Below are 27,745 nucleotides of genomic sequence, written 5' to 3'. Positions count from 1 at the left end.
AATTCCTATTTCCAGTGCTCTCGAGCGACGTGTGTGGTATCATTCAGTTTTAACTCTTTTTTTTTGACAATCTCATGGATTTTCAAGGACTTAGATTTAATTTACCTTTTCTTGGCTATAAGCAAAATAGAACAGCCTTTCATTGCTTTATTTATTTTCTAGGAATGGTACTTCCATAACTTTTTTGCTCTTTTATATTTTATTGATTCTTGATTTCTGACAGTTTGTTGTGTATTCTAGTGGCTGACCTTCATCTAGCTCATACTTACATTGTGGCCTGTTTATAACGTCTTCTGTCCCATGAAATGTTTGTCACAGGAAATGTTGATGGATTCACATGGATCCCCTGCTTCTCATACGGTTTGTCCTTGTGTTTGTTTACCGATTTCCCCCCGTGTTGTGAGGTCATACAAAATAATCTCTCTTTGCTTCTAATTGTTTGAAAACTTTGTTTTTCTTCATTATTTATGGTTGATCCATCTGGAATTTATATTTGATTATGTGTTGTTGTTGTTCAGTCACTAAATCATATCCAGCTCTTTGCAACCCCATGGACTGCAGCACGCCAGGCTTCCCTGTCCTTCACTGTCTCCCGAAGTTTGCTCAAACTCGTGTCCATTGATTTGGTGATGCCATCCAACCGTCTCATCCTCTGTCACCCCTGTCTCTTCCTGCCCTCAGTCTTTCCCAGCATCAAGATCTTTCCCAGTGAGTCAGCTCTTCACATCAGGTGGCCAAATTATTGATAATGTGAAGTGGAATCAAATTTAATTTTACATATGAAAAATCAAGACTACTTCTCCAATGGTCACCCTTCCCCTTCTCCCCAGCAAGGCCATCTCTTTCACAGACTCAGGCCCCAGGCCTGCTTCTGCATCTTTGTCACCCTCCATTCGGCCACACAGCTCTGTGTATCCATCGTCCTGTCTTTATTTTACATTATAACCTAAGCATGCCTTTGCGTTATTATAAACCATGAGCAAACATTAAGTTTAAAGATTCCTATTTTTTTTTCTAGTGTCCAAATCATGATTTCTGGTATCATTTCTCCCTCATAAGGCAGCATATTGTTCCTAGTTTTTTGGTTTTCTTTCTATCATGAAGGCTCCTATGGTGAATATTTTTGCATATAAAGCATTTACATATTTTTGGATTATGTTCTTTGGATGGGTTCCCAGAAATAGAATTACCAAGTCAAAGGGCATGAATGCTTTTTAATGCTTTTAATTCATGGCATATATTTATTTTAAAAATTAAAGGGAATAAAGATTCTGGTAAGTTTCTAGGACTCTATTATGTTGTTGAAGCCAACTGGGTTGTGACAAGCCTGGGTCTGGGAATAGTTGCCCTGTGGAAGTTCAAGCAATTGATTTCTTTGATAGATTTTTCTCTTTTCTTGCTTAACACACTTTTTTTTCATATATTCATTTATTCAAGCTGTCTTCTATTAAGCACCTACTAGGTACCAGCATTAGTTGCTCAGTCATGTCCAACTCTTTGCAAATCCATGGACTGTAGCCCACCAGGCTCCTCTGTCCATGGAATTCTGCAGGCAAGAATAGTGGAGTGGGTTGCCATTTCCTTCTCCAGGGGATCTTCCCAACCCAGGGATCAAACCCTGGTCTCCTGCATTGCAGACAGATTCTTTACCATCTGAGCCCCCAGGCAGAGCACCAGGTATCACGGTCTACAGCAAAGTGGGCAGCAGGATTCCATTCTCCCAAGGAGCTTATATTTTCCAGTAGCTAGGAAGACAACAAACAAATAGACAAAAGCAAATGATAAGGACTTCCCAGAGAAAAAACATTGACAGATTTGGGTTTTTTTTTTTTTTTTTTTTTTAAGGTTAGCTCCTATGGATTGTTGCTTTTGCTGTTTAGTTGCTCAGTTGTGTCCAACTCTTTTGCGGCCCCATGGACTGTATCCCACCAGGCTCCTCTGTCCATGGGATTCTCCAGGCAAGAATCCTGGAGTGCCTTGCCATTTTCTTCTCCAGGGGATCTTCCCGACCCAGGAGTCGAACTTCCGTCTCCTGCATTGGCAGGCAGATTCATAAGTGACACAGGACTTGAGATTTGAATGATGAGGAAGAGAAAGACACGTCAAGTAGAGGAAAGGTGTCCACTTGTGGATGGAAGAGCGATTGCTGAGGGCTCTGTGTTGGCCAAGAGTGTGGTCCCGGGTCAGAAGGAAGGTTTCTGTGGCAAGAGCAGATCTGTGAGCCGTGTTCAGTGAGGTGAACTGAGCCCAGGGAGGAGACCAAGTCCCAGCCATGAAGGGCAGGGTGCGCTACGGTGATAAGCAGCCACGGGACTCCACGAGAGGCTTTCAGCAGGAAGTGATGTAATCTAGTGGGTGTCTTTCAAATATCACGCTTCTTTGTAGAGCACAGGTCCAGTAAATCCCCTACATACAGACCTTCAAAGTTTGAACTTTCAAAGATACCAAGGTGTGTTTGCGTCTCCAACCATGTTAAGTTAGTTCTTGTGTCTGGCGTACATTGTCACGTGCGTGCATCCTCTGCAAGTGGGTGTACTTTTGTGCACTTCACTGTGCAGTTCAGTGTAGAGTACAGTAGTCAGTGTCCTTATTCCAAGCCCAGGATGTCCGCAAGCAGGCATGACTGTGGCAGTGAGGTAGCTGGTGCTCCCGTACTTTTCAGGGTACTGTACTGTAAGATTAACGATGTTTCCTTTATTTGCGTCTGTCTTTTGTGTGTTATTTATGTGAAAAGTACTATAAACCTATTCCTGGACAGTACTATATAACCCAATGTGTTAGTTGGGTGCCTCGGCTAACTTTGTTGCACTTACAAAGTGGACTTAGGAACGCGCTCTCGGAATGGAACTCATTTGTATATAGGGGACTTACTGTATAGGGAAACAGGCTTCTGGCAGAAAGGAGGGTTAGGAAGCCAGCGCTGCTGTGCAGGCTGGAGGGACTAGAGATCCAGACGAGGAGCAGGGGTGGAGGAGGAGAACGGTGAATGGGCCCTGTTGTAGGCTGGAAATGGATGCGTGGGAACTGCTGATGGATTGGAGGTGTGGGCTTAGGAAAAGAGAGGGATCGAGCACATGTCCTCTTTTGTTTTGTTTGTCGTTGACTTGTTAAATAAACTTCAATCAGAGTATCCTGGATGAAAGAGAGAGAGAAAAAAAGAACATGTCCTAAAAGTTTGGGCTAAAAGTAGATTGCTATTGAGAATAGCAATCTGGAGTGACGTTGCTGAGTTGGAAAAGAGTGGGGAGAATAGGTTTGGAGTGTGGAGAAATAGGGGCAGGTCTGGCTTTGGTCGTGTTCGGTCTTTGGTTAACAGATGGGGAAGTCTGTGAGGCAGGTGGACTTAGAGGAGCCCCAGGGAGAAGCTGGGAGCTGTGATCAGACACAGCCTCAGAGGGCTCTAAGACCCCAATAAACAGATGGGTAAACTGAGGACAGCAGGGAGGCCTTCGACCATGGTCCAGAGAAACCCAGTATCCTCCTTCTGAGTTTTGAGATTATGTTTATCTTTGTGAACAAAAATCCTTTTCCCTGTTCCCACGGAAGGAGAGAGGAAACACCAGTTTTCTTTCCTCGCTTCGGTCCCAGCACGAGCTTCCAGTTTTCAGTGGGGACTCCAGGAGTGATCCCTGTCATCTGATTCCGATGCAATTGGGCAGGTCACAAAAACAAGCTTTTGCATCTCACAGGCTTTTCCACAAATGTTCTCTTGCTGTCTGCTGTGTTTAGGTTGGGACAGATAATCTGGGCCTGATTTTATGGTGTGACTTTCTCAAGATACACGAGTTGCTGCCTCATCAGATCGCCCTGCCACTCAGGCCCTCTCACACCTAGAGGGTGTGATGTTACGTGAGCTCGCCGCCCAGTCTGTCCCCAGCGAGACCCAGGCTTCCAGAGTAATTCTTCATGACGTAATTGGCAAAATGAGCTTGCTCGGGGTCTCTAGTGTATGATTTTTGATATGTCAGAGTGCACGTTTCCAGGTTGGAGTCTAATAGAGGAAATTTAATTATGATGAAAATACTAGTCCTTCACACCAGAATAAGAGATGAGAACAAGGCAATGAAGCCCTGCAGATAGAAACACACATTTAAGAATCACAGTGTTCAGGCATTAAATCCCACGGTTGCCTCTTACTTAGTCTGTGGCCTTGGATGCATATCTTTTAAAATATTTGATTATTAATTTTTATTTACTTGACTGCAGCAGGTCTTAGTCGAGGCAGGCAAGATCTTTCGCTGCAGAAGCAAACTTTTAGTTGGACCACGCGGACTCTAGTTCCCTGACCAGGGATCGAACCCAGGCCCCCAGCTTTGGGCGTTGGGAGTTCAGAGTCATAGACACGGGGTCATCAGAGAAGTCCATTGGGTATATATTTTAAGCTCCTGGGCCTTCAGTTTCCCCATTTAAATTGAGATAGTAAAAGTAGCAACTTGATAGGGGTACTGTGAGGACTAGAATGTAATTCCTTGTGGAACTCTTAAGCCCTCACATTGTTACTCTGTGAAGATTTAAAACACCCCACTTATTAATAATAGACACGTGAACCAAAAAAGAGAATAGATGTGTCCAAGCATCGTGAAGATGCGATTGTGTTTCTTTAGGGTTTTGAGAATATGCTGGCTCTAAATTAAACAAGTATTTGTTTGTTAAAAGAAATAATTTAAATAATCAAATAATCGAATACTTATCTATTGCTTGCCTGCCAGATGTTAGCCAATGCACAGATACAGGTAGTGATCCTGCCTTCATAAAGCTGATAGGAATTTCGATGCATGAGATAGGGTGCCCGGGGCTGGTGCACTGGGATGACCCTGAGGGATGGGATGGGGAGGGAGAGGGGAGGGGGGTTAAGGATGGGGAAACACATGTACACCCACGGCTGATTCATGTCAATGTATGGCAAAAACCACTGCAATATTGTAAAGTAATTAGTCTCCAATTAAAATAAATTAATTAATCAAAAAAGACTCTTAAAAACAATTCATGAAAAGTGAAGTGAAAATGTTAATTGCTCAGACATGTCCGACTCTTTGTGACCCCATGGACTGTAGCCTACCAAGGTTATCTGTCCATGGAATTTTCCAGGCAAAAATACTGGAGTAGGTAGCCATTCCCTTCTCCAAGGGATCTTCCTGAGTGAGGGACTGAATGAACCCCAGTCTCTGGCATTGCAGGCAGATTCTTTACCATCTGAGCCACCAGGATTCATAATAATTGCAAGAAGTTCAAAGCTTATTTTTGGTACCTCAACTGTATACATTTTACTCATTATTTTTAGATTATTATAAGTAGCCTTTCTCTTTGGACTCTTTACGATTAATTAATGCTTTTGTAGGTCAAGGATGGAGATTGAAATACATGGATTTTCCAGGTGTTTGGGGCGAGGGGAGGCATTGACGTAGCTATGGCTGTAGAATCATTTCTGCCAGATGCCAAGTTCTGTCTCTCTGCCTGTTTTAATACATATCTTTCCCAAGGCAGCAGCCCAGGGGAGTGAAATGCAGGAGGTACTTTCTAAAAAGGAAGCCTTGAATTCTGAGTGAAACCCTGACATGCGATTTACTCTCTTGGTAACATGCCGCTGTTTTAGAATTTCTCTGTTAAAATGGTAACTAATGTTTACTGGTAAATAAAATACAATTTAATTGAGAATAAACAAATCCCAGTTGACCATGAGAAAAAAAGCAAATCAAAACTACAACCCCAGGGACGTGAGATTTTTTAAAAATCCATAACATTAAATAAAAAAGAAGGATTTAAAATCCTGTGTGTCCATTACATGCTTGTGCAATTACCAGCTGGTGAGAGCAAGTGATCTTACCACTTTTATCTCTGCTTCAATGTAGAATTCCATCAATGTGGTGGAAAACCTTGCTTTGGGCTGTCTGTTCACAAGATGAAGCCTCAAACATTCAGTGCATTAATTGGATATTGAAACAACTAAGAAGACAGTAGAAATTTTGAAGAACAGTATTCTGGACAAAGGAATATCTGAGTAGCAGAATGGTTATATGAGCCTCAACTCAAGAGCCGGAGTTTGAAATCTCTCTGTTACTTGTCAGCTTTGCAATCTTGGAATGAATAGTAGGACTTATCTGCTAGGCTCCCTGTGAGGTTTCAAGGAATTTATGTTTTTCCGTTGGCTCAGGATGGTGGCCAGCTTGCAATAACTGCGCTGGAACTGTTTCTTATTACTTAAAATTTTTTTTTATTGGAGTACAGTTGCTTCACAATGATGTGTTATTTTCTGCTGTACAGTCAAGTGAATCAGCTGTATGTACACATGTGTCCCCTGATTTGGATTTCCTTCCCATTTAAGTCACCGCAGAGCACTGTATAGACTTCCCTGTGCTCTACAGAAGGTTCTTATTAGTTATCTACCTTATACATGGTATCAATAGTGTATAAAGGTCAGTCCCAATCTCCCAGTTCATCCCACCCGCTACTTTCCCTCCTTAGCATCCATACGTTTGTTCTCTATGGCTGTGTCTTTATTCCTGTCCTGAAAATAGGTTCATCTGTACCATTTTTCTAGATTCCATGTACATGTGTTAATATACAATGTTTGTTTTTGTTTTTTTCTTTCTGACTTACTTCACTCTGTATGACCATATTATTAAATGTAGCTAATTTGACATAAACATGGTTTGATACAAGACTCCTAGGCTTGGAGAAATTGGTGGAAGCAAGACCTTATTGATCGAGAAAATGAAAGACGTGCACCCCTCTTCAGTCCGAGAGGGGCCTCCTCTAAAAAGGGAAAGGCGGGAGATTTGGGATTGTCAAGGTCTTCTGTCTCAAAACATGCCTGTGATGGGCAGAGACATTTAGAGAAAGCAAGTCTGGCCAAGTGCATGTCCGCTTCGGTCGTGGAGTCACATGAGAGAAGCTGGCTGACATGTGTCCGATGGGAGTGACCGCAGTGGTCAGAGACAAATGAATAGCGTGCTATCTGCATGTGCCTCTGTGCAAGACGGTAGGGCTGTGAGATGAGGTATCATCATTTTCTGAAGTCTCAAGGTACAGAAGAAAGCTGCTGCCCTCCTCATCCTCCTGTTTCCAGACCCCTTCATACCCCTTTCTCCACTCTGACCTGTTTAAGTTTATTTTCATAAAAAATAAAACGCAAAAAAAAAAAAATACAATTTTCAAACAACAGCTTTATGTATAGTTCATTCTTCGGAGGGGGTGTATGTGTGCCACGTGACAAGTGGTTGCCATGGTAATTTCTCATTATTGTAGAATTGAAAAATAATTACTCTGGCAAAAATCCCACATAACCTGTCAGTACTGAAGTTAGAGTTGCCTGGGGGGCAACCCTGGCACCCGGATCCTGTTTTTGGTGGAGAGAGACATGGACGGGAGTGGACGCGGATCCGGGATGGGAGCAAAATGTGTTTGTGGATTTTTGAATCTAATTAAGACACTCTTCTGCTATTTGACCCGAGTGCATCTCTCCTCCCGGTATATGATCTGGCTGCCGGGGCTACGCGGGCTCACCTGTGAGATGAGACAGAAGGACCGGGGGCTTTCGTCGCAGAAATGCATATGGGGGATTATTTAGAGTGGAGAAGCGCCACTGGTATTTTTACCTAATTAAAATGTACAGGGATTGTCAGCACCAGGCTCCATGCCTGAGCTCAGGCTGAGTTAATTTCGTCTTTCTTTACCTGGAGGCTGCACTCTGCTATTGTGACTTTCCAGCTTAGGGAAAAGAATCCACTCTTTACTTATTAATATTCACTAACTAGTAAATAAACGCTGCTCAGATACTAAGCAACAGCAAGGTTTGAAAGGACCTCTCTGTTTGGAAAAGGGAGGTGTGACCTCCATGAGAAGCCGGGTGGCAGGGCGTATGGAATTAGGTGCCCCCCATTCCCCACTTTTGTGCCCACATGTTGGGGCCTTTGGTCCTCACTCATCCTGTCTCATGAGGCACTTTGGAAGACCCTAGCAACCGTGCTTCCTTTCTTGTGTTGTGGCAAGAAACCCTCCTTTTGGCTAATGAAGCCCTGTGATACACTCTGCCTTTAAGAGAATGATAAGCAAAGTTTTATGAGTGCTGGTATTTGATCACTGCGTCTTCTTAGGACATTTGGATGCTCATCCTTTTCCTAGCAGAGCTGGACTCTGCTTTGTAATTATGTTGATACTGTTGTTAGATCCCGCTGAAATACATCACTTAGAAATGCTCTTTGCTTCAACTCTACCTGTGCAAGTTCAGACCACAAGTCTTCAACCTGGAAGTGCAGGGATCTGCTAATGGAAAAGCACACACTTTATGCCTCGGTGTGGCCACTTCACCCCGAGACGTTCTTACGCGTTGGCACAGCAGGACACGCAAAAATACTGCCTGCAGCATTGTTGTGATGGCAAAATATTAGAAACTGTCTAGAGGTCATTAGTAGCAAAATGCTTAAATAAAATATATTCTGTTCATTCAGTTGCTACCATTAGCTTATATAAGGAAAGAAGAGACTCTAATATATAAAATAGAGAGGTCTCCAAAACACAGTGTTGAAAAAAAGCAAGTTTACAAAAGGAAACATAATGTATGACATCATTTAAATGAAATATTAAAAGCAGGAAACAGGACTGCATGTGAATGGAGTTATGTATGTGTGTGTGTATATATATACACAAAAGATGGGCTTCCCTGGTGGCTCAGCTGGTAAAGAACCCACCTGCAATGCAAGAGACCTGGGTTCAATCCCTGGGTTGGGAAGATTCTCTGGAGAAGGGAAAGGTTACCCACTCCAGTATTCTGACCTGGAGAATTTCATGGACTATATAGTCCATAGGGTTGCCAAGAGTCGGACATCACTGGGAGACTTTCACTTTCACATAAAAGATGGACTATGAAGGGCTATATGATTTTCATGAGATGGTTGTTTATGGGAGCCTGGGGGAAGGGAAAGAAAAACAGAGCTGGCTGTGGATACCTGGGACATCTTTTTTTATTTATAATTTTTCATTCCTTTTAAAAAGGAAAAAAGATATTATTTTAATAATGATTAATTATTAAACTATTATTTAAATTATCAAACCACCTGGATAATGGGCCCATGAGTCTTCATCATATTGTATGTTTTTTAAAAACTGATAAAATAAAAAGTCTCTTATTTGCGTTACAATCAATGAAGTGTATTCACTTAACGAACATTTCACTGAAAAGAGCAAGAAAAATACCCACAGGCGGTTCAGTGGAACAGCGTGTAAGTGAGAAGTCCCTCCTGCAACCGTGTGGACTGGTCACGTGCGTGGCTGGTGCATCCAGGGATAACAAGGGAGGCAGCAGTGATGTGACACAGAAAGGCCCTCTTGTATGCTGTCCTGGGCCCCTAGCCACGGAGTTTAGGTTTAAGATTCCCTCCAGTCTTGGAGGAAGAATCTTACTCACTATGTGGGTATGGCCTCTCCATTTCTTCTACTGCTTAGCTGTAGATGGGAGACCTACTGAGGATGGAGAGACACTTAATACCAGGTCCTTTGGCTTCCCTGGTGGCTCAGACGGTAAAGCATCTGCCTGCAGTGCAGGAGACCTGGGTTCCATCCCTGGGTTGGGCAGATCCCCTGGAGAAGGAAATGGCAACCCACTCCAGTACTCTTGCCTGGAAAATTCCATGGACTGTTGAGCCTGGTGGGCTGCAGTCCATGGGGTCACAAAGAGTCGGACACAGCTGAGCGACTTCACTTTCACTTTTCCTTAGGCACCTAGTATGGCAGTCACAAGGTTAGAGAAACATATTGGGCCCAAGAAGTACATTCTGGTTTTTCTGTACCATCCTAAGGAAAAACTCAAGCGAACTTTTTGACCAAGCCAGTATATTTCAAGGCAGTGATTCAATTATAATTTGATCCGCACTCTAACTGGGTAGAGGTGTCGAGCTTTTCTAGCACAGAAGACAGGGAAAAAGGAATCCAAGGACTGAGACTTGGTCTTTGTTGGACATGCCCGTCCAAAAGAACAATATATGCAAAAATGAGGGGGCAGGAAATGGTTAATAAGGGCCCTTGGTTTGAAAAGCTAAGCTGCTGGGTCCTTTGACTCCACACAGGCCAACTCCTCACTATGCTGCTCCCCAGAAGGATAATAATGGCTTTTTTCTGGATTGCCTGATGGTTCGGCAATAAAGAATCTGCCTGCAATGCAGGAGATGCAGAAGATGTGGGTTCAATCCCTGGATCAGGAAGATCTCCTGAAGGAGGGGATGGCTACCCACTCCAGTGTTCTTGCCTGGATAATCCCATGGACAGAGAAACCTGGCAGGCTACGACTGAGTCTCAAAGAGTTGGACAGGTCTAAGGAACTGAACACACCTGGATAGGATGTGTTTTACAATATATCCACCAAATATTGTATCTATTGTATCTGGCAGTACCTGGTGTGCATGGCCACCCCCACATACCCCAGAACAAAACCTCCGGCTCTTGGTTTGTTTTTAAGGGTATTTGTCATAACCTGTACCACTGAATCTTGAGAGGTTGATCTTGACCCACTGGTGAGTCTCAAGGCCTTTCCTGGTTAATCTCCATGTTGGTTTGAATTGAGGGGTTGTCTTCATGGAGAGTTGGCAGCATCCTGCCTGCCCTCACCTCTTAGGGGAAACCAGGCTTTGCGAGTGCCTCTGTGGAATCCTTGCTGCTAAAAGGCCTTGGAAATTTTCCACATGCAGCCTCTTATTGGTCAGCTGACTGGACTTGGCCATGCAGCCTGCTCCAAATGGAACTTCCTGGATCATTCATTTCTCTGCTGATGGAGGCAGCACGTTTGCAACCAGGAGGCGGAAGTACTAGCCTGTGCATCAGCTCAGTTCAGTTCAGTCGCTCAGTCGTGTCCGACTCTGTGACCCCATGAATCACAGCACGCCAGGCCTCCCTGTCCATCACCAACTCCCGGAGTTCACTCAAACTCATGTCCATCGAGTCGGTAATGCCATCCAGCCATCTCATCCTCTGTCGTCCCCTTCTCCTCCTGCCCCCAATCCCTCCCAGCATCAGAGTCTTTTCCAATGAGTCAACTCTTCGCATGAGGTGGCTGAAGTACTGGAGTTTCAGTTTTAGCATCATTCCTTCCAAAGAACACCCAGGACTGATCTCCTTTAGAATGGACTGGTTGGATCTCCTTGCAGTCCAAGGGACTCTCAAGAGTCTTCTCCAACACCACAGTTCAAAAGCATCAATTCTTTGGTGCTCAGCTGTCATCACAGTCCAACTCTCACATCCATACATGACCACTGGAAAAACCGTAGCCTTGACTAGACAGACCTTTGTTGGCAAAGTAATGTCTCTGGTTTTCAATATGCTATCTAGCTTGGTCATAACTTTCCTTCCAAGGAGTAAGGGTCTTTTAATTTCATGGCTGAAATCACCATCTGCAGTGATTTTGGAGCCCCCCCAAAGTAAAGTCTGACACTGTTTCCACTGTTTCCCCATCTATTTCCCATAAAGTGATGGGACCAGATGCCATGATCTTCATTTTCTGAACGTTGAGCTTTTAGCCAACTTTTCACTCTTCACTTTTACCTTCATTAAGAGGCTCTTTAGTTCCTCTTCACTTTCTTCCATAAGGGTGGTGTCATCTGCGTATCTGAGGTTATTGATATTTCTCCCGGCAATCTTGATTCCAGCTTGTGCTTCTTCCAGCCCAGCGTTTCTCATGATGTACTCTGCATATAAGTTAAATAAGCAGGGTGACAATATACAACCTTGATGTACTCCGTTTCCTCTTTGGAACCAGTCTGTTGTTCCATGTCCAGTTCTAAGTGTTGCTTCATGACCTGCATACAGATTTCTCAAGAGGCAGGTCAGGTGGTCTGGTATTCCCATCACTTTCAGAATTTTCCACAGCCTGTGCATAGAAAGGCAGAATCGTGCCCAGGCACTTTCTGTTACCTTTCCTTGGTCTCTTTCACATGTGGTCAAGCAGAGCCCTGTTGCCTTTGTCTGCAAGGGTCATGCCATCTAGATGACTGACATCTAGAAATCGAATATGGAAGCACTGATTTTTTACCATTGCCCACAGCTCATGAGGTTGTTAGCTCAGCTCTGTGGCTGAGAACTGAGATTCCACCTGTCACATTGCCAGATTTTCTGCTAGAAATTTCACATTGGTTCAGCATGGGTTTTTATAGTATTTCTGCTGCTCCCTGGACTCCTGGCCTAGCTACTATGCAGATTTCTTCCATAAAATTGCCTCACTGATCCCAGGAACTATACTAACCGGTGAATGGCAGGAGGGGGTAAAGAGGAGGTTCATTTTCAGAAAAAAGCACATGAAGGTGAGAGAAGGGGGCAAAATCTGGAAGGACTGGAGGAGAGCCACTCGAGCAAAATGTCCTGCAGCCAGTGCCAGCCTCTTCTACTCTTGCTTGTTGTCTTCAATCTAAGGTGAAAATCACTTTTTGAACAGAACTATTTGGTAAAAAACATGGGCTGGTTTATCAATTATACAAATCCACTGCTATAGTGAGCGAGGCTCTGAATGTATGTGAGCAAGAAGGTGTGGGAATCTTCTGTACTTTCCTCTTAATTTTGCTGTGAACTAAAACTACTCTAAAAAGATTAAATCCATTTAAAAAAATAGGCTAGAATTAGCAGACTTTCATCAGCTAGAAAGTGGTGAAGCTAAGTTCCCATGTTGTGTGTGTGTGTGTGTGTGTGTGTAGACTAAGGAAACCACAGCATGGGAACTTTCACTTCACCACTTTCTAGCTGATGATCTTGACTGAGAAGTTTAAGTTTTTTGAAATTCAGATTCTCTACTTACAGATATCTTAGCATCAAAGAAGACCATAATGAATAATAATAGCTGCCATTTATTGAGCAACAATTATGTGCCGGACAGTTACTCCCTAGGCTCCACAGTGCACTGCAATAACTGCTCCCAGTTTGCAAATGAATAAATACAGGCAAGGAAGTTGAGGTTTTGACTTAGGTCATCAGTGAATAAGAGGCAGAATTTATATGTTGAAGCCAATGTAACATAGAGGTCAAAGGTATAAATTCTCTCTAAAGACCGCTTGTTGTGCCCCTTGGGAACAACTAGGGCAGTTGTGAATATAAGATGGTTCAATTCATGGGAAAAAAAACTTAGAAAATATTGAGTTACGGGTGGTACTACTAACCCAGTGCCCCCGCCCCCCGCTGCTATGTACGTTCTTTCCATGATCTGCTTCCTTCAGAAAAAAAGCCAAGCGGAGCCTGGATTGTACTTGACATTCACTAATTTTTTCTTAAAAATACTACTTTTTAATCCCCTCTTTCCATCAGAATTTTTCTGTCGTAACTAAGGACTAATTTAAAAACTTTGTATATGTGTGTTGGGGGGCAGTTGACAACTGGAGCTTAAAAATAGTGTCCCAAAATTTTTTTGTGCCTGTTTAAAAGTATTGACTGACAGATAAAGTAGGATCGACCATCTAGACCTCACAAAAACGTGAGTTTCTTGAGTTGGGTTGTCTTTGATGGCACAAAAAAGAAGTCCCGTTTCTCGTCTATTCCTTCATCCTCTCAGCCCACATGTGTGTGTGTTCTCTTATGTACCTATGATGTGTCTGGTCCTGTGAAACTATGTATTTTTTTTATTTTTGGAATGTTCTCCCAAGATCTGTGACCAAAGCCAATTGGTTTTGTGTGTGTGTGTATAGTCATTTGATGTAGCCTTCTCCTGCCAAACCTGCCCTGACATTTCCCGAGACACTGAGTCATCTCATGTTCCATTACAGTTGGTTTGAATCAAATGTCATCCCCCGCTCTGAGGTCTTTACCCACCCCTTGACTTCTGCCAGCACTCCCTTGTCTGGGTCCTGCGGAAACTGAATGGCTGCTTATGGACAATCCTCCCACCTCCTGACAGCCTGGACCCTTTCTTTTTTCCTAGTGACTTCAGATCAGCCTGTGTGCCCCCTGGGCTTTCACCTTCCACTGGTCCACTTTCTAGCAAAAGGGCTAGAAACCCAGAGTGAGATGACAGGAGGATGGAGCTGGAGGAACTGATTTAGTCCCTAGGTCTTTGAACAAATAGCAAGCAAAAGAGAGTTGGTTAACTTCTCTCTTTCTTTTTTTTAATTGAAGGATAATTGTTTTGCAATATTGTATTGGCTTCTGCCATACAACGTTGTGAATCAGCCACCAGTACACAAGTGTATGTCCCCTCCCTCCTGAACCTCCCCGCCCCCCACTCCCCTGCATCCCACCCCTCTAGGTTGTCACAGAACACTGGGTTGAGTTCCCTCGGCCCATACAGCAGCTTCCCGCTGACCATCTATTTTAGGGACGGAGGAGCCTGGTTGGCTGCTGTCTATGGGGTCGCACAGAGTCGGACACGACTGAAGCAACTTAGCAGCAGCAGCAGCAGCAATTATATGGGCTTCCAGGTGGCGCTAGTGATAAAGAACCTGCCTGTCAGTGGAAGAGACAAAAGAGACATGGGTTCGATCCTAAGGCTGGGAATGGGCATGGCAACCCACTCCAGTGCTCTTGCCTGGACAACCCCACGGACAGAGGAGCCTGGTGGGTTACAGTCCGTAGGGTTGCAAAGAGTTAGACACGACTGAAGCAACTTAGCATCAGGAGTGTATGTATCTCAAGGCTACTCTCTCAATTCGCCCCATTGCGTCCAAAGTCTGTTCTCTATGTCTGTGTCTCTAGTCTTGCCCTGCAAATAGGCTCGTCAGTCCCGTTTTTCTAGGTTCCTTATATTTGTGTTCATATATGAAATTTGTTTTTCCCTTTCTGACTTACTTCACTCTGTATAACAGGCTCTAGGTTCATCCACTGCACTAGAACTGACTCAAGTATGTTCCTTTTCATGGCTGAGTAATATTCCGTCATATCTATATCTATATCTATCTCACAATGCTTTATCCATTCATAAGTTTCCACTATGTCACAGACAGGTATTGTTGCCAAGAAATGGGTTACAGACAGTCAAAGTGATTTGGAAACATACTCAATTTGGAAACAGTTTTGATGTAGAGTTCTTCAGAACATGAAATGCTTCATCCCTTAGAAGTGACATTAAAGATGGTAGATAAGCAAATGTGGCATTGCATTGATCTTCACTGTGTTCCCAGCACTCTGCTGGGCACATTACAGCCACTGACTTACTGAAATGCCACATCTTCTGTGCAAGATACTTATTAATGTAACTGTTGTTGTATCTTCTGGTTGAGATATGTATTATTGTTGGCATTATCATTATCCTTAATTTCCAAGTAAGGAAATAGGCTCACGGAGGTAAAATAAGCTGTTCAAGTTCACATAGCTGGGAAAAGGTGTCAGGATGTGCCTGCTCCGAGGGCTGTGCACAGGACAGATCCACCAATGAGGTATTAATAATACCACCTGCCCTACTGCACGGTTCGAGCCTCCTCCTGAGCATGAGTCCTGACAATGGAGCAGTAGAGTGAAGGGCTTGAAAAGAAACCAGACTGAGACAAAATATGAACCTTTCCATCACCCTTCCTTCTTCCTGAACCCTAGTCCTTGCCTCCCCAAAGATGTAGAAAAATGAGTTGGGCAGGGGGTGGGGTGGGAGGAATTGGGAGACTGGGATTGACACAGATTATCGTTCAGTTGCTTGGTCGTGTCCAGCTCTTTGCGGCCCCATGGACTGCAGCACGCCAGGCTTCTCTCTCCTCCACTATCGCCACTGAGTCAGTGATGCCATCCAACCGTCTCATCTCCTGTTGCCCCCTTCTCCTTTTGCCTTCGATCTTTTCCAGCATCAGGATCTTTTCCGGTGAGTTGGCTCTTCACACCAGGTGACAAAAGTACACATGCACATGCGTGTGTGTGTACACGTGAATGCACGCCATGTGTACACTCAGTCTTGTCCAACTATTTTCAGCCCCTCGGACCACAGCCCACCAGGCTCCTCTGTCCATGGGATTTCCCAGGCAAGAATACTGAAGGGGGTTGCTCTTTCCTCCTCCAGGGATCTTCCTGATCCAGTCATTGAACCCACATCTCCTGCATTGACAGGCAGATTCTTTACCGCTGAGCCACCTGGGCAGTCTCACGTTGCTGTTGGTGTTCAGGCACTAAATTGTGTCCGACTCTTTGTGAGCCCATGGACTAGAACATGACAGACTTCCCTCTCCTTCATTATCTCCTGAATTTGCTCAGACTCATGTCCATTGAGTCAGTGATGCCATCCAACTCTCTCATCTTCTGTCATCCCCTTCTCCTCCTGCCTTCAATATTTCCCTGCATCAGTGTCTTTTCCAATGAGCCAGCCCTTTGCATCAAGTGACCAAAGTATTAGAGCTTCAGCTTCAGCATCAGTCTTTCCAATAAATATTCAGGGTTGATTTCCTTTAGGATTGACTGGTTTGATCTCCTTGCTGTCCAAGGGACTCTCAAGAGTCTTCTCCAGCAGCACAATTTGGAAGTATCAACTATTGAGCACTCATATATGTCTATATGCACATGTGTATATGTGCACATTATTCATACTGGGTGCAAAATGGATAACGAATGAGAACCTACGATATAGTACAGGGAACTTTACTCCATTCTCTTTGGTGACTCAAATGGGAAGGAAATCCTAAAAAGAGAAGGTATATCTATATGTGTAGCTGATTCACTTTGCTACTCAGCAGAAACTAACACAGTATTGTAAAGCAACTATACTTCAATAAAAATTGATGAACGAAAATTAAAATTAAAAAATAACTTGGGAGTAAATCGAGCACTATGCAGAGAATGAGGCACAGTTAGGACCCCCCCCCACCGTTTAAACACAACAATATGCATAATCCCCCCAAGTCCCTGTTGGGGAAGCCCTTCTCCTGCCCTTGAAGATTTGCAGTGACATTAACGGTCTTCAACTTGGTCAAGTTCAAAGTATTTTCTGGACGAACAAGGGAAACTCTCCACCCAAGACAAACGAGCAGAGCCCCTGTGGATGGCCTGCATTCTGCCGGACTGTTCTGTTGTTAATAACTGATTTAATAACGAGCTAGTGATTGCCTGTCATCTTAAACCAATCCTCGAGAATAGTCCTCATGTATGTGATGTTTGCTTGTGCACAAACTCATCTTTCTACATAAATCCAGGTAGCAATACCTGTGTCTTTCATAGGGATATTTACATGGAGGAATGCCACAAGCCACACACAATCTTTTCTTTTTCTTTAAATAAATTATCTTTAAAAAATGTAGTCTCCTTAACCTGTTGTAATATTGTGGTTTCTGTTTGTAAAGTCTGGCTCTTAAAAGAGCAAAGTGAAAGAAAGAGAAAAAAGGCTGAGTACATTTTACATTAAATGCAAACCCTTTTCTTAAAAACTGTCACAGTATTCCAAAATACGTTTATTAAATCTCCCCAAATATGTCCCCCAGAATTAATTTTCATTCACTTTGCATTAGCTTGTTTATTGGATTGGAATTCCATCCCCATTTGAGGCAATTAATTTGAAGAGTGACCACACACCCGCCCACACTCCTTCCAGAACACCCACACACATATGCTGAGATCCAAGCCACCGGTGACTGGGTTTTTTGGCCTTTTTCCCTTTCTCAGCTCCTCTCTGAGCTATTTTCCGCTCTTGCCTGCTAAATAAATGATCTGTCTCTTTGCAGGACAGCGACAACCTCTGGTGGGACGCGTTTGCCACCGAGTTTTTTGAAGATGATGCCACATTAACCCTTTCATTTTGTTTGGAAGATGGACCAAAGCGATACAGTAAGAAAGCAGTTTATTTTCTCTAATATTTCCTTTTTTTTTTCCCTGCGCCTGAAAGAAAACCACAGGGGTCTTCAGAGAATAGAATGCTGCTGACAGGCTGACAGTGTTCCCTGCCCTCCTGCCTCTGATCAAGGCATTGTCACAGGGCAGCAGCCTGACTCAGAGGCGGCGCGCTGTTTCCTTTGCAACTTAGGATGTCTAGGCATTTGCCTGTTTTGAGAGCAAGGCAGATGTGAACTAAGTTCCCCAATGACTGGTGGGAGCTGAATTGTGGACAGTTGTCACCCCTCACTTCCCTGCAAACCTTCTTTATCCTTGACAACTCATACTTCACATGCACCGTTTTGCTACTGAAGTTTCCTTAAAAAAAAAAAAAAAGTCTTACAGTCACGGTATCAGCCACATCCTTCTAATCCCCTCTTATCAATTATCTCAAGTATTTATTTGACAAGTGCTATGTTTTCTTGTGGGCGGGGGAGCCCACAGCTGCTTGGAACACACACTTTGGGATTCCTGTTGACAGAATTTATAGTTCTTTGTCTTCCCAGAGAGTGATAACTCTGTAAAGAACCACAAATTACAGCCCGTGGCACCTTGGGTAACAGCTGATCTGTCCTGATTAGGTTCAACCAACTTGTCAGAGATGAGATTTGCTAGTTATGCTGGGAGACTGAGAGGCATAGATACATCAGCACAAAAGCAATTAATGTCCAGTTAGATCAGGAGAGATGCGTTTTCAGAAATCAGCATTGCGCAGTAGGAAAGGATCTGTCTGTCAGAGGGTAAAGCATCCCAAATGTCACAAATACAGAGCTGATAATGGGAGCGGTCACAGTATGTACAAACGGGTCGGTTCAGAGCATTGGGTAATTGATAGGTAATAGCAGTCTTGATAAACACCATGAAAAGATCTGATGGCTTCTAAATGTATTGCAAAGCAATTAGCGTACAATAAGTGTTTTTTTTTTTCTTGATGCTACAGGGCTTCAGATAACTTAGTATTTGGATCTATTGCAAGATGAGTTGATTAATTATGCCAATACATGCATGGTGATTTTGCAAAAGTGGCAAACTGGTGGGGAGCAGGACAGCTTGCTCGACGGAAGTTCAGAGCCAGGAGCATCTCTTTAGATTTGTATATTGCAGGCTTTTAGAGGTAGGGGACATGTTCAATACGTGTTTTGTATGAGAGGGGCAGCTTCTCTGCCAGACAAGGGGCTGCTCCAGAATGTCTTTACATTCGACATAAGGACGCCTGTTGCAAGCACCAGCAGACCCACCTCACCGGGGTCCTAATGAGTTCCCTGGCTTTTCTGAGCGTGGGTGCTCCCAACCTCCTCACACCCCAGAGAGTGGGAGAGTCGAAGCTACTATCTCAGAATTCCCTGGGAGATGAATGAACTCAGCAATCTAACAGTTACTCTCTCTCTCAGCCTGCCTGATCAATGATGAATAATTGCGAACCAAGCAGTCATCCATCCTCCGAGCCTTATTTTTTTTCTGAGGCATAAGCTCAGATAACTTCAAGTTATCATTGTTTCATGTTCCTGTGCTTATTTGTGTGTGTGTGAATCCATCAGGGTCTGCTCGGGGAACTAGAATTACTAATAAAACAGATTCTCAATCTTCCATCTGTCCACTCCTGACCCCAACATCATTTGGTGCGGGGAGGGCAGGGGGCGAGGCGGGCAGTGAGGCATGATCAGGGCTCTTTGAAGATCTTATATTCACGTACAGGAGTGCCTGCCTGACAACGAACCATTGTTGCCCAGGCTTCTTTGTTCCTCTGAGCCAAAATATTTCCCGAGCGGCAGAGAGAAACAAAGATGATTGACAGTCTGGAGCCGAGTCTCATCAGCTGCTTTGCTGACAGTCGGGTGATGTGCGCACGCTTGCTGATGTGCGGGCTAGTGACAGCTGATTGACAGCCGAGGACCGGGAGATAGGGAAGATGAAGGATGTTTGGAACGTCTGACACGCGCTGTTTATGCAGCGCTCCGAGCATCTTGAGGCTACCTTAACCCGTTGGCGGTCCAGGCACACTGTGCCGGCTGGGCAGGGAAAACGCACGCTGGCCCCGTGCTGGGGGCTGCAGCCTTTTCTTGACACCTTGCAGGGAGCTGAGAGCTGTGTATTTCTGAGGGAGAAAGTAGGACTTGGCTATTACATTTATATATGTAAGACATTTCTGCAAATTACTTTCATTCTAAGTACCAAGAAATATTCCAGGTGAGGTTTACTTAACCCTTACTAGAAAAAAACTTTTCCTTCTCCCTCCCTATCTCTGTGTTTTCAGAGGGTCTCTCAGCTCAAATAGATCGTGTCTCAAAGCTACCGTAAATCCTGTAATATGTGCTACTTGTTTATTTGTTGCCTGTCATCCTGTATTAGAATGTTATCTCTCTGTGCACCAGGGCTTTGTTTTATTTATTGCTGAATTATCAAGTTAATACAGAAACTGGCACAAGACAGGTGCCCCATAAATACTCATTGAATGACTCTATGAATGGACATTTTGGGGGAAAATTCTTTGCACTTCTTTAAATGGGGAGAACTCAAACCAACGTGCTCTGCTTGGTTTTCAAATAAGTTCTAGGGTGTGGTTGGATCTATTTTAAGTTGCACGGTTGGAACGGGGATGAGATGGTTGGGTGGCATCACCGACTGGATGGATATGAGTTTGAGCAAGCTCTGGGAGTTGGTGATGGACAGCCTGGTGTGTTGCAGTCCATGGGGTCTCAAAGTCGGTCACGACTGAACAACTGAACTGAACTGCATTGGGAGGGGGAAACCTAATCATATAATAATTCAGGAAGTAATTATGTTTGGGAAGATACACTACTCTTCCATTTATTATTTATATTTTGGCTGTGTGGCATCCAGGATCTTAGTTCTCTGACCAGGGATTAAAACCCTGTCTCCTGCATTGGAACTGAGGAGTCCTAACCACTGGCCTGCCGGCCAAATCCATTTGCTCTGCCTTTTAGAAAGTCCCTGTTGCTCCATCCACCCGGGTCCCTACTCTCCTGATGGGAGTGGCCTCCCTCCTCAGATCGGGTATGATCGGAACTGCCGATGGAGACTGCTGCTGTCTTCCTAGAAGGCTGGTGTGTAGTTGATGAGGAGAGGACCCAGAGGAACAGAGTTGCTGGAAAAGGTCTGCCATCGGGCTGTGCAGCGCCTAAGGTTATGTGCCTGCCGCTGCCTCGGGAGCCATCCTGAAGGTATCTTCCCAGCAGCTGGAGAAACCCACAGTCCAGGGAGGTGGTTTCTCTTTGGGTGTGGTGGACTCTCGAATGGGGAAGAGGGCCAGGCGGAAGAGATTCCTTCCTGGTCAGCAAGTCCAAGTTAAAGATCAGGAGAGCTGAAGAGTGCCTTTTCCAGAAGTGGACCCTTCCTCCGCCCCCAGAGCCCCAGCTGGTGAGTTGCGAGGCCTCAGGCTGACCACCTCCAAAGTCAGAGTCAGGGCACCCTACCCCATCCCATCCTACCCTTTCATCTCCCACTGCCAAGGGGGAAGAAATGTGTGTCAATTCACACATTTCTGAAAACACCAGTCGCAAATAATAATGTGTCTTATTTGACGGAGAAGACAAGTGAGAAGAGGAAGGGGATGGCAGAGCCCTCTGCACGCTCGTTTTGCAATTTTAAGGTGCTGCGTGATTTTCTCCTCCATCTTGTATGGAAGTGACCATTCTTAGGTTGCCTGCTCACTGTCAGCATCAAGCAAGGGTCAGTTTTCCTCTGCACCTTTTCTGGGCACAGAGCAGAACTGTGGGCACAGTCTCCCCAGCTCCTGGTGACCAGCACAGACACTTTTGGTGAAGACACTGGTTAACCCCCTAAAGAGACCTAGGCTAACGTCCAGGGCCACGATGGCTGTATTCTTCATCTATAGGAAATACGTGATTGCCAGTTCATTCAGGAAAGGGTTCTCTGCTGGGAGAGATGCATGGAGAAAGTTCTCCTGTGTTCCATGGAGACAGTGGAGAGGCTGGGAGGCCATTGGATATATTCAACAATAGAAAGCACACAAGGATTCAATGTGAACATTCTTGGGTCTTAACTTATGCCTTGATTATTAAAGAGAACCTCTATTTCCTCAAATGGACTCAATACTACCATCACTGGTTTATGGTAAAAATTAAAGGAGATAAGATGATCAGAGACCCTTGGAGCGTTTGAACAATGTAGCAGTCAGCTCTCGTATTCTTTTTAATATTTATTTATTTATTTAGGGCTTCATCTGTGGCTCAAAGGGTAGAAAGTCTGCCTGCATTGCAGGATACCTGGGTTCCATCCCTGGGTTGGGAAGATCCCCTAGAGAAGGAATTGCTTACCCACGCCAGTTTTCTTGCCTGGAGCATTCCGTGGACAGAGGAGCCTGGTGGGCTACAGTCCTTGGGGTCGCAAAGAGTCAGACATGACTGAGCCACTAACACTTTCACTTTTTATTTCTTTGGGTGCATCAGGTCTTAATTGCGACATGCCGAATCTTTCACTGTGGCGTGCGGGCTTCTCTACATGTGGCGCCTGAGCTCTGGAGGGGGATGGCTCAGTAGTTGTAGCTGGTGGGCCTAGTTGCCCTGTGACATGTGGGGTCGTAGTTCCCAGACCAGGGATCAAACCCATGTCCCCTGCACTGGAAGGCGGATTCTTAATCACTGGACTGCTAGGGAAGTCCCCACTATTATTACTGATAACAACACACAGCTTGGGCGTCAGTGCAGCTTCTGTGCATTGGAGAGGCTTGCCGTGGTCAAGTCCTTGTCAAGTACCTAGAGCTTGCTGGGCAGCAGGGAGCCCACAGACAGCTTTGCTGGGCAATTCCTGCTGAAATGCAGCATTGAAGTGACCACCTCCTCCCAGGCTTTCCACTGCAGAAAACCCACAGTCATCACTGGTGAGTGAAGTGGGAGAGGAAGTGAAGAGTGATTGAGTGTGTGTGGGCTCTGGGCTTTGGGGCTGAAGACTCCAAACTCTACACTATGTCCAGGTTGGCCTTGTTCTGGAAATTTGGTGGGGAGGGCTGATACAAATACTAAAATGCCATCTTATCTGGGGGCACTTCTCATTGGCCCCCAGTTTTATTAAAAAAAGATTTATCTCCCTCATTATTTTTAGGGAGAGGTGCGTGGTTCAGGTGGAGAAGGAAATGGCAACCCACTCCAGTGTTCTTGCCTGGAGAATCCCAGGGACGGGGGAGCCTGGTGGGCTGCCGTCTATGGGGTTGCACAGAGTCGGACGCGACTGAAGCGACTTAGCAGCAGCAGCAGCGTGGTTCAGGCAGGAGTTCTTGGTCTGATACCTGGATTCAGACCCACCTTTGTCTTTTACTTGATTACTATCAAACTACTTGATCCCAGCTTCAACTCATTTGGACAGAGATCATGCATGTATGCTCTGTCATGTCTGACTCTTTGGGACCCCATGGACTGCAGCCTGCCAGGCTCCCTTGTCCATGGAATTTCCCAGGCGAGAATACTGAAGTGGGTTGTCATTTCCTTTTCCAGAGGAATCTTACCAATACAGGGATCAAACCCACGTCCCCGGCGTCTCCTGCGTTGGCAGGCGGATTCTTTACCACTGAGCCACCCTGTCTTTTACTACCTGTGTGATTTGGTCCCAGTCACTTTTGAAGCATCAGCGGCCTCCTTTGCAAAGCGAGGGTTTGACGAGATGACGCATGTAAATTTCTTAGCAGAGTTTCCAGCACACAGAAAACAGCTCCATAAACAGCTGTTGTTTTTCAATTGAATTCCAATGAGCGTACCTCGGCCTCTAGATTGAGATCGAGGGCAACTCAGATAACACAGTCATCGCTAATCCTTTAAATATGGTTTGTAATTTGAGGGTGACGGGTCCCAGTAATTTGCCGTCTCACAACTCATGTTATGCTGAGTCCCACGTTCCTTCCAGAGTAAAGTTTCTGGCAGGACCGCACACCTTTACAGTCACATGAGCCGAAGACTGTTTTGTTTCCTCTGTGGCTTCTGGGTTTATTTCACCGTCCAAAAGCAGAAAGTTGTTCGGGGACATGCCATCACTCTCCGTGCTCTTTCCTTAGTCGTCAGATCCCACTAGATGTTTGAAGACCTGCACATCGGCCCCTCTCTGGAGCAGTTTCTACACATCTTACCTCTCATTTACATTTTTTTTCCTGTTTCCCTTTTATTCTGAAAATTCTGATGGCAATATTGATGCAGTTCTTCAGTTTTGTCTTGTAATATGTGCTTTTATGTGAGGTGCATTTGGATGTGTGCCCTTAAGGTAGAGAAATTCTATAAGGCCCGAGTAGCTTGCCTATCTCTGGTTGCTATATTTTTTTCCCCTGGTTCATATTGGTTCACCTTGTCCAGCTGTGTTTTTATTGTGCTTGCTATATCGGAATTCTGAAAACATTTCCCCCCGCTTTCTTTTTCTCCCTGCAATATCACCTTACATGATTAAAAATATGTTTCTGGGAAAATGATTCCTTGAATTAGCATTTTGACACAACACTTAATAACTATTAGGATATGAACATGAGTATGTTTTTTTAGTAGTACACCTATATATTTTCTTTCTTGTTTTTATTCTTCAACTAAAGAATATTTTATTTAAAAAAAATTTTTACAACGTTGTGTTGGCTTCTGCCATACAACGGTGTGAATCAGCCATAATCATACACACATCGCCTCCCTCCCCAACCTCCCTCCTCTCTCCCCATCCCATCCCTCCAGGTCATCAGAAAGTGCAAGATCGGGCTCCCTGCATTGCACAGCAGTTTCTTACTAGCTTCCGTCTTACCCCAGAGCGTACATTGTCTGTCTGTCCCACGCTCTCCCTCCCGCGCTGTGTCCACAAGTCCATTCTCTACATCTGTGTCTCCATGCCTTCCCTGCGAATAGGTTCATCAATACCGTTTTTCTAGATTCTATGTATTCCATCTCATCCTCTGTCACCCCGCTTCTCTTCCTGCCCTCAATCTTTCCCAGCAGCAGGGTCTTTTCCAAGGAGTCAACTCTTTGCATCAGGTGGCCAAACTATTGGAGCTTCAGCTTCAGCATCAGTCCTTCCAGTGAATATTCAGGGTTGATTTCCTTTAGGACTGACTAATTTGATCTCCTGGCTGTCCAAGGAACTCTCAAGAGTCTTCTCCAACACCACAATTTGAAAGCATCAATTCTTCTGTGCTCAGCCTTCTTTATGGTCCAACTCTCACATCCATACATGACTACCGGAAACACCATAGCTTTGACTATATGGAGATTTGTCAGCAAAGTGACATCTCTGCTTTTTAACACACTGTCTAGGTTTGTCACACTTTTCTTCCAAGGAGCAAGCATCTTTTAATTTCGTGGCTGCAGTCACCATCTGCAATGATTTGGGAACCCAAGAAAACAAAATTTGTCATAGGATTGTGTAGCTAGCATTTAGAGACCCGTAGCTTCCTCGAGAGGCATACGCCAATTAGTCCAGGGGTTCTTCCTCTGTGAAGTAATTTTGTTTTTCTGAAAATTCTTCATTCCTTTTCTTTTTTTTTTTTTTTCCATTTAAGGAGGTAGAGTTCAAAATCCCTGATTCTGGGTCCTTTTTAGCCTCTGCTCCACCAGAGCTGTGTGAAATTAGGTGTGTGAGGTAATGACCCTCAGTTTCTTTATACATAACATCAAGGTGATCAGAATGCCAACATCATAAGATACTTGTGAAGGTTTAAAGTGAGATGAAAGTGAGAATTGCTCAGTCATGGCCAACTCTTTGCAACCCCATAGACTATACAGTCCATGGAATTCTCCAGGCCAGAATACTGGAATGGGTAGCCTATCCCTTCCCCAGGGGATCTTCCCAACCCAGGGATGGAACTATGTCTCCCACATTGCAGGTGGATTCTTTACCTGCTGAGGTATAAGGGAAGCCCAAGAATACTGGAGTGGGTAGCCTATCCCTTCTCCAGAGGATCTTCCCAACACGGGAATTGAACCAAGGCCTCCTGCACTGCAGGCAGATTGTTTACCAACTGAGCCACCAGGGATTAAATAAGGTTAAATAACACACACCTTAATCTTCAATCACTTCTCCCTGGTGATCTCCCCGGTGATGGACAGGGGGGCCTGGCGTGCTGCAGTTCATGGGGTCGAAAAGAGTCGGACACGGCTGAATGACTGAACTGAACCGAACTGAACAGATACCTTAGCTTAGTGCTGTCCATGAAAAACGCACAGCAAATGTTTATTGCTTGGATAAATGAATGGATGGATGAATAAGAGAATGAGTTGAACCTATGATATGCCAGTCACTTGGCATTAATACTACTTCCCTGGCAGCTCAGCTGGTAAAGAATCTGCCTGCAATGCAGGAGACCCCAGTTCAATTCCTGGGTTGGGAAGATTCCCTGGAGAAGGGAACGCCTACCCACTTGAGTATCCTGGCCTGGAGAATTCCACAGACTGTATAGTCCATGGGATTGCAAAAAGTTGGACACGACTGGGCAACTTTCACTTTCACTTTGACATACATATAAAGGATACTTCCCTTTATTCTTTTCATCATTTAACACACAGTAGGAAAATCTCTGGCTCTGGGCAAAGCTTGATCAAATTTGTCTGCCATAGGGAAACCTTGAGAATTTAATGACTAACTGGGAGAAAATTCATACTAATGGAAGATGATGACTTAAATAAACAAATGCCAAACTATTACAATGATGACACTTGTCCAACAGAAGGTGACGTTTCCACTCCTTATTTTGCTCCGAGACCAAGGAGTGCCATCCTCTGTCCTAGGCACTTTGGGGTTCTATATCTTGTTTGCTGAGGACCAGACGAAAGGAAGGGAACTGCGATTGCATTCAAAAATTAATCGGAGAGGAAGGAATGCACTTCTTCAGAATGGTGCCTGATGGTTAGTTACTGGATGCTTGTGGCACTTCCATTACATAATGACATCATTGTCTTTGCCTCAGGTAACTCAAGAAAATGCTATTCTCTGATGGAGCTGCACTATAGGGTTTCTGGAAAGGTCTAGTATTTGAAATTGTAATTCTAGTGAGTTATCCTTTTCAACAGAAGTCTTTATTGGCTGGCAAGATTTGGAGTAAATTAAGTTCATTTACTTAAGCAGGCATTCATTTAAGTTCATTTTTCTCTTCACTCATTCATTGATTCATGCATTCAGAATGCACTGAATTCCTGCTTTCACCAGGCGTTGTCATCGTGGGGTAGATAGTCTTGAGAGGAAGGCAGTTCATCACTATTTTTTTCATTGACTTTTAATTTCATTTAATGAAAAACTCTTGCCTTAGATTAACACAATCTGCTAAGTAGCACAAAGAGAAAATATTCTCGCAATGTTAATGCAAAATCTAGGATTAGTTATATATTTTAAAAAAAGACCTCAGAGAAAGCCTACAACTGATAAAGGAACAAACAGACTTCTGAAGGGAAAGATGAGCCTGAATCTTTTCTCATCTGTGGTTTCAAATTGATGATATCAAGAAATGAAAATTGGTTATAGCAATAGATTCAGCATATCTCCCATTCACTCATCTGCTAATAAATCCCACACTAACAATCAAATGACATAATGGGCAGAAAAATGTGTTACATAAAGTGCTATTTAAGTTGAAAGCATAATTATCCTCATGTTTATAATTGACCTTTGGGGTTTGGTGACTTTATTTTCCCTTTATAAGTCAAGCAGTTAGGAAATCTGGGAGGAGTGTTGGATCTTTTCTCATGGGGCCAAAATCCATTGTCAATATTATACAGCTTAAGCAAGTCAGACTTATAACTATTCTCAAGAGCTTGGTTGAGAAGTCTAAAGGAGGTTCTAGCCAAGAAATGGACAAGGATGTCTCACTTTTGAGACTGTGTGACTGATATCTATGGAGTACTGGTACGTACATTTCTTGACTCTTGGTTTCATGGGTATATTCCCACTCTCATTTGCTTCCCTATGGTTCTAAAACCAATATGGCACTACCTCATGGTGGGTAACAGGATGAATGTAGCCAACTTTTCACTATCACAGTGATAGGTGATGCTACCGGCATTTATTGTCAGGAGCT

The 27,745-nt window shown here is 44.2% G+C and overlaps 1 protein-coding gene across 7 annotated transcripts in view; it reads left to right on the top strand.

The window, feature by feature from the left end:
* LDB2 (LIM domain binding 2) overlaps positions 1–27,745 on the top strand; it is a 453,518-nt gene that overhangs the window by 151,754 nt on the left and 274,019 nt on the right. For all 7 annotated transcript variants that reach the window (XM_019963132.2, XM_019963130.2, XM_019963131.2 and 4 more), the window contains exon 2: positions 17,592–17,694. In XM_019963132.2, the coding sequence (XP_019818691.1) occupies positions 17,592–17,694 (103 nt within the window). The remainder of the gene's footprint in view (positions 1–17,591; positions 17,695–27,745) is intronic.

This window comes from Bos indicus, chromosome 6 (assembly GCF_029378745.1).
Source record: "Bos indicus isolate NIAB-ARS_2022 breed Sahiwal x Tharparkar chromosome 6, NIAB-ARS_B.indTharparkar_mat_pri_1.0, whole genome shotgun sequence".
NCBI lineage: Eukaryota > Metazoa > Chordata > Mammalia > Artiodactyla > Bovidae > Bos > Bos indicus.
The sequence above is the reverse complement of the archived record's forward strand: the minus strand, read 5'-3'. Positions and strand labels throughout refer to the sequence as shown.